This window comes from Carassius auratus, unplaced genomic scaffold (assembly GCF_003368295.1).
Source record: "Carassius auratus strain Wakin unplaced genomic scaffold, ASM336829v1 scaf_tig00037096, whole genome shotgun sequence".
Lineage (NCBI taxonomy): Eukaryota > Metazoa > Chordata > Actinopteri > Cypriniformes > Cyprinidae > Carassius > Carassius auratus.
In genome coordinates, this window is record NW_020526356.1 from 46,724 (window position 1) to 58,896 (window position 12,173).

Sequence of the window (12,173 nt, forward strand, 5' to 3'; positions counted from 1 at the left end):
CAGTTCGGGAGTTCGGAGCGGAATCGCGAATCATTTGAATCAGTTCGGGAGTTCAAAGCGGGTTTCGCGAATCATTTGAGTCAGTTCGGGAGTTCAAAGCGGGTTCGCAAATCATTTGAATCGGTTACATGATGAAGTCATAGCACATCCTGATTTTTCCAAGTCCTCCTTGTCCTGAGACCAATATTTTTTTTATGATGACCCTGGGACAACAACTGCCTCAGCCAAACAAAGCTTATGACGTCATCACTATGCGCGCCCTTCAGAGATTAATAATGATAGTACAATTCATATTTGTTTTTAGATTTATGTTATTTTCACCACCGATGTTTTAACGTTAGTTTGCATTGGAAAGTTACCCTAAATAGCCGTTCCTGCTAGTATAGCAGTCGATTCTGTTCCCCTCGGAATGTCTGTTCCCCTTTACGCAAACATTCTACAATTCTTGCGTAGTTGGCGAGTTACTAAACGTACGATCAGAACTAGCGTGCGCAAGAAGCACGACTGAATGTACGGCGATTCATATGGTTCAAAATACCGTCCTAAATCCTAAACTTGAAACTAGTTTTAAGATGAGAGGTTTTTCAACTTGAAATTGATTTCCTTTTTTTGTTTTTCAATCAGATTTATTACCGATTACAATGTGGTGATTGAGGCTTTGGCTATTCTGTTTTATACTATCGTATAGTTATTCATTTATGCTCATTTATTTGTACTTTTTATTATATGCCTTGCTGTGGAAGTATGTGTTGACAAGAACTGACTTTTTGTTTTGGTGTATCACTACCTCACTTTACTATGAGAAAACATGTCAGTGTAGAGAAGTTATCACTTAAAGTACTTTACTTACCATCAACTTGGAAACTGGAGGAACATCTGCAAATGAAATATTTCTGCTCTTTTTTTTTATCAAATGGATAAAAACCTTGAGTTTTGTAATTTAGAATTTCCTCATATAGTTTTGACCTATATGAGGAACTATATTCCACTGTTATCAGTAAGAAGGTAAACAGATTAATCAAATAGTATTTGTTCAAATGTATTGTTGCTCTATAAGGAAACAGTAATATAATCCCCTTAGTTTGGACGTCAGCACGGACAGATTACACTAATTTGCAATGGAAAAAATAAACTGCAAAAACTCGGACATAAGGCAAAAATAAAGGAACAATTGCAAAATGAATAAAAAACAATAGAACATAAACGGGAGTCTGAGAATCAGTTTACTATGCTGGAGTGTAGCAAGAGATTTGTCCCTTTTTTGCTTTCCTTACATCCAGGTGTGTTTGGTGTATTTGCATGCGGCAGTGTTGCCAAATCCGCGGAAATTAGGCTACTTTGGGGAAATTACACGGACCAGGCAACCGGGGGGAAACGGGAATTCGAGAGGGGAACCGAATCGACTGCTACTCCGGTAAAACAACACGATCAATATTAATTTATTGTGATTTAAAAAAAAAATGTTCTTAGAACGTTTTGGTGACGTTACCTTGTGAAAACGTTATTTTTTATGTTTCCTAAACGAAAAAAACATTCTTTTTTTTTTTCATTTTAAAAAATTAGCTTGGTTATGCTAACATTAAAGGAACATTTCATTTGACCATTTCCAGATGTCATGAAACGTTACTTTCGAATGTTCTCTGAACTTTACAACAAGTAAAAAAAAGTTAGACAAACGTAATGTTTTGTGAACATTGTTAATATTACTCATAAATATTATCTGCGAAAATGTTTTTGCAGTACCCAATCTAAAACTATTCATCATTCATCAAATGTTTATAAAAGTTTACACTACCTTTATGAACATTAATTTCAATAGCAGATTTAATTTACATGGAAAAAAATATATATTAATCATTAGGTGATGCTTAATAAGCTTACTAGCAAACATTCACAAGCGCATTATCTCATGTGTTTAGCTTTGTGAATATATATTAACTAATGATGCAATAAGCATCATATCATGGTTCCTAATGAAAGTTATTTTAACCTCACATTCAAATGGTTTTCAATACAAAAACAACCATCAGCATGTAGAAACAACCTTGACTTTTATTTGGATTGCCAAACATGTTAAGGCAGAGACAGTATAAAAAGCAACTGCAGTTTGATGATATAGCAGACATCAAGAAAAACCTAATGACGCGACTCAACCAACCTACACCATTGACTTTCTGTCCAGAGAACCACTTGTAAACATATTTAGTTATGCATTACTATTGAAGTAACAAAGGACTACGTCTGCCGGTTAGGTGAGGTGGGTAGACAACCATACATTGCACTGAATCAATACAAAGGTACATAAGCTTGTTATAGTCGGTGTTGAGCTTCGTTCAACTATGTACAACTATGTACATCACGATAATACTGTATGGCACTGAGATGAACTGTTGATTAACATCCACTTTATACGATACAATAGATTAAAAGCTGTTAATAACAGTATATTCATGTTAATAATAAGTCAATGCGGAGCGAGCCACCTTACAGTCACTTAGAATCTATTGCAACCCGTCCTTTACCACACAAAGGTGATGAAATAGCAAATACATTCAATAGTATGATTACAAGACAATATAAGTGCATACAAACAGCTAGATGTAGCCAATCCACGAGCAGAGGAAATGTTTTTCAGTGTAGCCTTGTCTAGTTCCACTGCAGCCCTCCGTTAGTACATTCATTGGTTAGAAATTAAATTAGTCGCTGCCTCCTATGGAGGCGATGAGGAACACCATGGAATTGATGTCTGTGAGTCCTTACGTGAGTCAGGAACATCTCACATCTTCCCGTCGTTTTCTGCAGATTAAACAGACAGTAAGAAACCCAGCTAATAAAACTATGTTAATGTAGATGAAAACATAATTTATCAAACAACATTTGGTCAAATAGCCCAATTGTACAATTAAACGTTATAGGAACATTTCAAGTAATCATTCTGCAAACATGAATTTTGAATGTTCTCTGAAACAAGAAGTAATATTTAAAAAATGTTAGACGATAATCCAACTAAATTGTTTCAGATAAACATTCCATGAATGATGTATAAAGACCTCATAGCTCTAAACTGTGACTGTAAAAATGTTCAACTGCTTTAATTCAATCAATCAATTCAGTAAAGCATTTGTTAGATGCCTTTATCCAAAGCGACTTGCAATGTGTTCAAGGTGTACATGCATTCCAGGGTTGCCAGATCTGTGAAACAAAACCAAACCAGCCTAACCACCTTTTTTCTGCAGTTTTCCCTTCCATCAAGAGCACTTAAACCCACGCTCTTTAAAACCAACACATATCAACAGTGTAAATGTAAACCATATATGTGGCTAAACCCCAGACTTGGCAACCCTGATGCATTCCCTGGGATTCAAACCCATGACCTACTGCCACGATCCACTCTTTCAGCTACAGGAATTGATTTAATCTTGCTGCATTGGTAAATACATTTGTTTTCTCACCGCTAGAGCAGGTCTGTGTCGTCGTCACTTGCTGGTTTGCAACGAGTGCTGCAGAACTCAAACCTTTAGGATCATAGATCACAGAACATTACAATCAATTCTTACCATAGCCACATTTTATTTTCATTAATTATGATTTATTTATTTTCCCTAGATTTTTATTGATAATCCCACTCTCTATTGCACTTAGAATTAAATGGGTAATTTTTGCTGCAGTCTCTTTAAAGCCAAGCTCACGCTACAGGGCTGAAATATTTTCTGAAATTATAATATATTTTCTCAGGAACAGCAATGGGTGAGTTTATTCTTGACAGTATGAACAGAGGGTGTGTGGTTGATTAGTCAAAAACCTTGAGTTGTGAAGTGTGTATTTGGCATAAGACTGATATGTCCTCTAAATATGTGACATGGCAATAGCACTTGCTTATTTACCTTGTCAGAATGCTACAGAAGTTTAGAATGAGACTGGAAAAGAACCTCTGAGGTCTGAATATTACAAACTTTTTTTTTTTTTTTTTACAAGAACAGTTTGATTCCTCATTGTATGAGCTCTTTAATGCAGAGTTCAGTACTGTAGTATAGTTCAGTTGTTTTTGACCTTTTCACCTTGAAAGGGGTCATATTGGCCGGACACCAGAGTGTAGCTCATGCCCAGGTGAGTGAGATGATGCGCCTGAAGGTGTCGTCCGAAGGGAACGGATTCTCTTTCCCGTTCAGTCTCGCGTTCTTGCTCTGGAGATCCTCTTTCTCCAGGCTGTACAAGGAGTACAAATACAATGTGTAAACATCTGTGAAAGACTTTGCTTCTGTCTATGGTCATCATGTTTTATTTGGTTAGAATTCCAAAGCCACTGACCTTTACATAAACATTTTAAAGGAAAGCTTTGTGCTGTCAATTTGTCTTTGGACAACAAGGCACATATTTAAAATGCAAAGCGCCTACATGAATCCATCAAATTTATCAACAGTAATTAATCTTAAGTACTTTAAGTGCAATTCTATTAACATGTTTCAGTCTATTTGCCAGCATTCATTTTATGTTCTTTACATGTTTTCGCTGTGTTTCTGGATTCTATATTGTAGATATTTAACAGATGTTGTTTTGGGATCACATTTAGGGCCATATCTGCCCCTGTTGTAGAAAGTACGCCTTTCTAAAAATGGTTTACCATTGTCGTTTACTTGAATTTTGAAGTGAGATACATACAACGGGAGATTTGCCGTGATATGGCAGAAGAGGATGTGACAGAAGCTCTAATGCTGTCGAATCTGTCACTGGTTTGCTGCTTTGAACCCCTTCTGAATCCTCTCTACCTGCCGTTTTTCCATACAGAGGGTAATGGAAACCTAGAATGGAAAACACACGACTTACACTTACAAATAGTTTGTGGTACAAACTCCACCACATGAAAGTTTTGGGTTCATATTTACAATGTACAGAAGATGATTACCTGGGTAATTATGCACCAAAGCTGGAGACATCACTCTGTAAGCATTGCTGCTTGTCTCACACAAATGCAAATAGGGGTAGGAGTGCTGGAACTGGATGAAGGATTGCTGGGGTGATGACGCAGCCCCTCTTGCGTTCTGCGAGTCTTCAGACGTCTCACCCGCAATCTCATCCCCCTCCAGTCTGGTACTTTCCTCTATGACCTCAGCAGCCGTCTCACACTTGACATTCTGGAGTTCAGCCTCCAGCCTGGACTCGGGCTCTAGAGGCATGTGCCAGTCTTTCCCCTTGTCTGGACTCAGACTCATTTCCTCAGAGATCTTGTTGACCTCTTGATTTTGCTGCTTCACATATTTGGACTGATATGAGTGGCTCCAGGACTGAGATTCTGAAGCCTAAACCCAGAGGAACATCTACTGTCAAACAGTTTCTGCTCTGACAACCAATGAAATCACACACCTTACAGGGAAGCCCTTTGTTATGAAACAGAAGCCCTGTGAAACTAGTGTTTAATGCGTTCTTTGTCATGGAAAATTTCAAAAGGGATGGAAATGTCTTAGAAATCAATAGGATCTCAATCATCAAAGAATCCTGTCAATTCGATCATTTGATGATTAAGGATCTAGCACTCAAAACAACATGATTTGAATTGTTATTCCACCAAAACCAAGGTCTGTTATTGTCTTTTAAAAGAACATTTCCTCAGTAAATGATAAGTAACATCAGTAACTTACATTTAGAAATGTTACATTTGTGTCCACATTTGATTTTGAGTTTGAATTCTCCAAACCGAGGTCTTCAGATTCCTTGAGGACCCCTTGTTCTTTTGACATGGAGATATGGGACACTTTCCCCTGTTGTTGTTGAAACGACAGCTGCTTGTCCAAATCCACATAGATGAAGCCAGGTTTTGCACAGTTAATCTTAACAGAGTTCGCCCCTTTATGAATCGACTGAGGAGAGCTTATAAACTGTTTTTGCTCATCCTTTGTTCGTTCCTTTTGCTCGGCTCCTCGTCTAACGTGACCTCTGCTCTTGCTATACTGTATTTCCTCACAGCATGTCTCACTTAGAGGTCTGTGGGTGCTGGGTATCATTAGAACCTTCTGGTCCATTGGAACACCCCGACTGTACTGTCCATAGTACAAAGACTGAGCCAGTGCTGTGTGCGTTTCAGCATACTGAAGCTGTGATTGGGAACTTGAGTGGCTAGAGGATTCTGAGCTTTTTATATCCTCATTTAAATCTCTCAAATCATCCTTCATCCGACCATAGGGCGAGGCCACCTTATGGAACGAAGTGGAATTGGCTTGCCCAGAATGCATGTAAACTGGGATACAATGGGATTCATAACCATGGCCGTGAGATGTTGACTGGATCTCTTTTCCTGGGGTCACTGTGGGAGCGGTACTCATTGAGGGAATTTTGGGATTGATGTTGCTGTTTGAGTTTGGATCTTGTGTTGAGTTCCGTCTGGACCTTGAGTTTGACCCACCGTCCTCAGCTGCATCAGATATGTCGGAATATGCAGGGCTGTTTGTTTTAGTACTCGCTCCATCTCCGTTTGTAAGAGGGACGCAGTCCATTCTTGCAGAGCTCCCGATGGAAGGACTCGGTGCATTGTCCGAGAAGGTGTACACCTTGTCAGCCTCGGCTCTGATACTCGCCATGCGGCTTTCTTGCGTTTCACTTGGACCATTTACAACATCTTGCTTGCTCAAGTGCTCTTTCAAGAGGCTCACAGGAAAGTCTTTCCCGATAGTCTTTGTGTCATCAACTTTGGTGTAAATTGGTTCACTTTTGGGACTCCGGGGATCTTTATAATTCCTTTCCTTTATGCGATGCTTTTCCTTTCTCTTACTGTCTTTGCTCAGGACTGCAGTGGTGTGGTCCATGTTAACTTGTGCGATAATCTCCATCTTTGGCTTGATGGGTTTCAGCGAGAGGTTCTTGGCTTTTGTGAGGGCAACAGTTGGAGAGGCCTGATGAGAAGAAACTTCTGTGATTTTAGTGGAAAATGCGGCAGGTGGAATAGCGGTCAGCTTCGGAGGGGCAGGGGCAGTGTTGATGAGTCTGTTGGTTCGAGACTTGGCTAAGCATCTCTCAGTGTACCCTTCTTTCTTAACTTTGCTACATATGTCCCTCTTATCAATAACATCCTCCGCTTCAAGCTTAGGCATCTCAACAGATGTACTACGATCCGTCATGAGGCAGTTCTCAAGGACAACAGACATGTTGGAAATGAGTGGGAGGTTACTCAGATCATCTATGGATCTTTCTTTATTTGCCACATTCGGGCGTAGTTTTGCATTAGTCATGTGACTGCTATCATTGTTAAGCAATGCTTTCCTGTTCTTTGGAGAACTGACTGCATTGAGTTTATACATGCTTCTGGGCTTCTTGGTGATTATGTTCTCAGAAGAATCAAAAGGTACTGAGCTGAGCGCTTCATCAAAATCTGAAAGCCTGTCCTCGCTCTCCACCTCAAGTTCTTGCTTGCTGTCACTGTTCAGGTGAGCATGTGATTGGTGGTAACGGAGTCCGTTAATATGTTTGTACTTCTTGTTGCAGTTCGGATGCGGACAGTCTATTAGCATTGGGGAAGCACAAACTTGATCAAGAAACACAGGGTCAGATTTACCCTGAGGTGTGGATGGAGCGCTCCTGGATTTGGCTCGTATCCTTTTCCCATTCCCATTCCTTATGTCCTCAGAGACCAAGCTTAAATCTAGATCAGCTGGGGCTTTGCCTTTTCGTTTTCCACATATAAGTGAATTGGATTTGATGTCCTCTACGGTGTAGTATCCAGGTGTCCTACAGCCACTGAGATTCAGACTCCCTCGTCTACCTTTGTTGCCGATTCCCACACCGCGCCTCTTGTGAGTTAGCCCTCGTATCTTGGAAAGACTCGGGTCTGCAGTTGGTTGATCTGGTATGGCCAGCCGCATCCGTTTACCTCGTCCACGTGCATATGGCATTTCAAAATCACTCATTGGTGATTCACAAAACCTGGTTAAGAACAACAAGTAGTCATAAGTGCATGTAAATAAATCAACTTTCTTAAAATGAACAGATCTAAAATCAAAACCGGTTCGAATCTAGACCCCCAAATGCATCTTGAATCTTAATTTAAAAGTATATATACACTACAAGTCAAGTATTCAAGAAGAAAGGAAGGTGTTTTACCGTGGTGGAGCCCAGTCGTGTTTGGTACAGTCCAAGAGAGTGCCCACATAGGTTCTTTTCCTCCATGTGACATTAACAACTAGAACCCCTGAAATCAAAGAGAAACATTCACAGTAATGAGTCCCACTAAAATAATTAAAAAGCAACCAAAATTACCCAAAGGATTAAAACATTTTCGAATGGATTCATTCTGTGCTTGATCTCAGTGATGGAAGTTAAGATGGTGGTCTGCAATTTTAATTTGCTTAATCAATATGCAACCAGTGTCTCCTCTTCCTTCAAAAGCTTCCGTCTCACAGCTGCTTTGAAAACGCAGTCCTGTGGAGCTAATGACAAAACTTGCCCTTCACTCATCACATATCCAGCGAAACCAATTTGAATAGATTCATTCATAATGTGGTGAAGAAGGAATAGTGATGTGAGATACTAACTGGAAACACATGCATGGAGATAATTTTACAACAGTATATTGTTTTATATGTGTGGAACAATGCACAGAATAACATGCTCTCACCTTCCTCCGTTTCATGCCACACAATTCCCTCTAGATTGACACTCGTTCCTGGTTGACATGGCTCCATGTTGCTGGACTCAAGGGCTTTCTCGGCTTCCTGTGTGTTAGTTCCAACCGACCGCGTCTTAACACTCAACTGGAGAGAGAAAAAGAGCACAAACACAGTGCCAGCTGAAGTATAATACAGCAGCATGCCAGTTTCTTTTTGATCAATTTCGTCAAAACATTTCTCTTCTGTATTTTCAAATTCAACAATCAAGCAATCACTTAATCCTCCTTATAGAAGGAGAACACACACAAACTCTTACAGCATTAAGTCTGTATGTCAGTATACACCTGTGAATGGTGTCTTTCTGAGTGATGTCACTGGAATCGAGGCAAAATGAAAAAGACATCTAGATTTAATTCAATTCAAGTTTATTTGTATGACGCTTTTTATGGCACTTAGTTTACAGCGAAATCGTTGACTTGATTGCAAATGATTGCACAGACACTATTTAAACTGAACAGAGATGACATCACTGAATTCAGTGATGAACTGCTTTTAACTATCATTTTGCATTATTGACACACTGTTTTACTAATTTATGATGTTCAGTTGCTTTTACACAATCTGTTTTGTTTAAAGCGCTATATATATAAAGGTGACTTGACTTGACTTTACAAATCGTTGCAAAGCAACTTTACAGAAAATTACCTTTCTACAATATTTAGTAGTAGCTAATCAGTGGTGACTGTCATATGGTAGAAATGCACGGAAAAATCAATTAAAGATGTAATCAAACAGACGATGAAGACTAGATAAAGGTACAGGGACAATAGTGCAGAATGGCTAAGACTGGAGGAGGTGGAGCTTGTCTTTTATGTTTAAAACTGTAAATAACACCCGAAAAGCATCTTGGCTTCAAGCAAGGCGGTATGTCTTTGTCCAAAACAAACAGAGGGAATTGATGCTTAGGTTTCCATTGGCAACAGACGTGAAGAAATTCACAGGGGCTGCGTTAACAAAGGAAATGGCTGACAAACAAAAGAAAACCTGTTTTTATTGCTATTGCAATCCAAGCCATGCGAAACGACTTCATTGCACGGAAGGTGATTGGTGCGCTTTTGATTTGTTTTTTTAATCTCGCGGCTGTAAAGAGATTCAAATAGCCAAGCTCACAAAGAAGAAATCAGACACGGACACCGAAGCACCTTTGATTACAATACACCATTCTCAAGCACACAAACAGTAAATCCGCCATCAGCTCAACCTACAGCCTCGAGCTCGTTTCTTCACCTCCATAACGGATCGTGATAGTTGCACACATTAGTAGTCTGACTGCATGACGGGATTGGTATCATGATCGCACGGTTCAATCGGACGCATTACACGCGCATTATCAACTTGGTGATTCGACATGAAGGTTTCTGAAGGAAAGATGTGAGCTTACCGTCCTCAGGCTGTGCTCCTCGGTGCTCGTGTCGACAATGTGGTCAACAATAGCTGCGTCCATTCCGCCCCTGCAGATGAGATTCTCCGTTCCTCCCAAGGCGCTTCCGTTCTCTGACAGCGGACCGAATTCATCGCTCGGCTTCTCTTTCCGTGTTTTAACCGAGTCTTTCTCTCTTTTCACTCCTTTGCTCGGGGGTTTGCCCTTTTTGCCGTCTTTGGTTCTGCCGAGCGGCGCCGGTTCGTCGCTGTCCACCGGCGCTGGTGCTGAATTCATCTCTCCGCCGCGTCCTTGAGCCTCGCGCCGCTTACCGACGCATACTTTAGGAATGCCGCTCACAATCTCCAGCGGCGGGAATCGATCCGTATCCGTAGTGGAATTCCTGCGTTTCAGCTTGAATTTCTTGGGCTCTTTGCAGAGGAACGGCTTCGTCAGGCCGTCGAACGCGGCGCCTGCGCTCGAGCAATTATATTCGAGCTCTCCGCGACCCTCCACCGCGCTTTTAACGCTCAAAACGCGATTCATCTCCAATCTCTGTCGATCCTTCTCCAAATCCGCGTCCAGGTCTATGATCAGATTCCCGACACCGATCTCCCAGTCATCCCCGCTGTCATCCGGATCCGCTCCGTGCGTCTTGATTCTCTGCTGAAGGGAGGAACTGACTGACATTCTCCACACAGGATTTCTGACAGAAAACGGTGATGGATCCTAAATCAAGTGGATGGGAGGGTATTAATCACACACCAGTGCTAATGGAAACTCAATTGCCGTGGTGCTGGAGAACGGCTCTCTCAACACATTAAACCATCAACATGTCTAACTAATGTTTTGAGTGAAGCAATGGTTGTGTTGCAAATGAATCCATCAAGAAGTTACAACAGCATCATTATGTTTTATTTACAGGTATTAAATCAATACAGAAAGTCCCAAAGTCATTGCATTAAACGTTGCAAAGCATGAATATCTTCCTCAGTATTTTCTGTTTTCCAATACAGATACAGTCTAAACATCAAAACAATAAATCAAGATAAACTTCCAACAAATGTAAAATGTCTTCAAGTAATGAAATAAAACGAGTTTAATCTTAAAACAAGCACACATATCTGTCAGTGTAATATGAAAACTTGTTTTCCCTTTAATTAAGTTGATTTTGACTCATTGTTTGTTCTTGCTTTAATCATAAACTCACTTCAGTTTGATTGGTTTCTCAGAAAACAAGATGCCTTGAAGTCATTTTCCATTTCAAGAAAATGTATTTTGGTTTGCACTGGAAAACAAGACAAAAAATACTGATGAAGAATTTACATTAAGAGAATATTTTGACATATTATGTTCCCTTCAATTTATTCCATAAATATGTTTTTACACAGATTTAAAATGCTACGCTTCTTTCTTTAGTTTCTGCTTAATTTGGAGCAGAAGTTATTTAAATCATTAATTAAATTAAAAGTCCAAAAAGTGCAATGAACTACACTGTCAAAAGGGCATATGTGCATTTGTGTGTTTTAGTTAGCAGTTGCATTTCCTATTACCCCGACTAAGCATTTCTCAAAGTTTATAGCTGCTACTTTGGCACTGCAAAACTGCAATTTGTTTTAATAATCATGTGTATCATATATGATAAAATAATGCACGGAAAACACAAATTACATGGTTAAAATCAAGGCCATTTATTTAATGCATTGCATCTTTCAATATCTCTCTTTTCTAGAACAGTGTCTTTTAACATTTGCATTGGCACTAAGACACATGCAAACACACTTTCTCCAGAACTATCAGAATTAGTAGGTTCTTAGTAAACTATTTGATAGCGTCTAAGAACAGCAGCCTGAATAGATAAAGTGTGGACAGATGACATTTGAAGATTTGATGAAGATAAGCACAAATATGTTCAGAGTGAGTTTGTTTTTAGGAGGCAAGAACTTCATTTCAGGCTTGGCAATGAAAAATGTCATCAATGTTGTGGATTAAGACAAATTAAACGGTTTAACTTTTATCCCCAGAGTTAGTGCAAAACTGGACATTAAATGATAGTTCACCCAAAAATGAAAACGTTGACATAATTACCATCACATTGTTCCAAACCTGTATGAATAGAAGCTATTTTGAAGGTTTGGAACAACTTAAGTTGAGTAAAT

The 12,173-nt window shown here is 39.6% G+C and overlaps 1 protein-coding gene across 2 annotated transcripts; it reads right to left on the minus strand.

The window, feature by feature from the left end:
* Positions 1-2,051: 2,051 nt before the first annotated feature.
* Positions 2,052-12,153, minus strand: LOC113082900 (zinc finger protein 608-like). Of its 2 annotated transcripts, none has more exons than XM_026254316.1 (9): positions 10,036-12,153; positions 8,603-8,738; positions 8,089-8,176; positions 5,637-7,911; positions 4,904-5,297; positions 4,660-4,799; positions 4,059-4,206; positions 3,453-3,515; positions 2,052-2,796 (listed from the first exon to the last, which is right to left on the minus strand). In XM_026254316.1, the coding sequence occupies exons 1-9, from the start codon at positions 10,702-10,704 to the stop codon at positions 2,777-2,779; spliced, it is 3,933 nt and encodes a 1,310-aa protein (XP_026110101.1). In that variant the 5' UTR covers positions 10,705-12,153; the 3' UTR covers positions 2,052-2,776. The 2 variants fall into 2 exon arrangements, 1 of the variants encoding a protein (XP_026110101.1); XR_003282974.1 differs by having other exon boundaries at positions 2,779-2,796; positions 4,051-4,206.
* Positions 12,154-12,173: the final 20 nt, after the last annotated feature.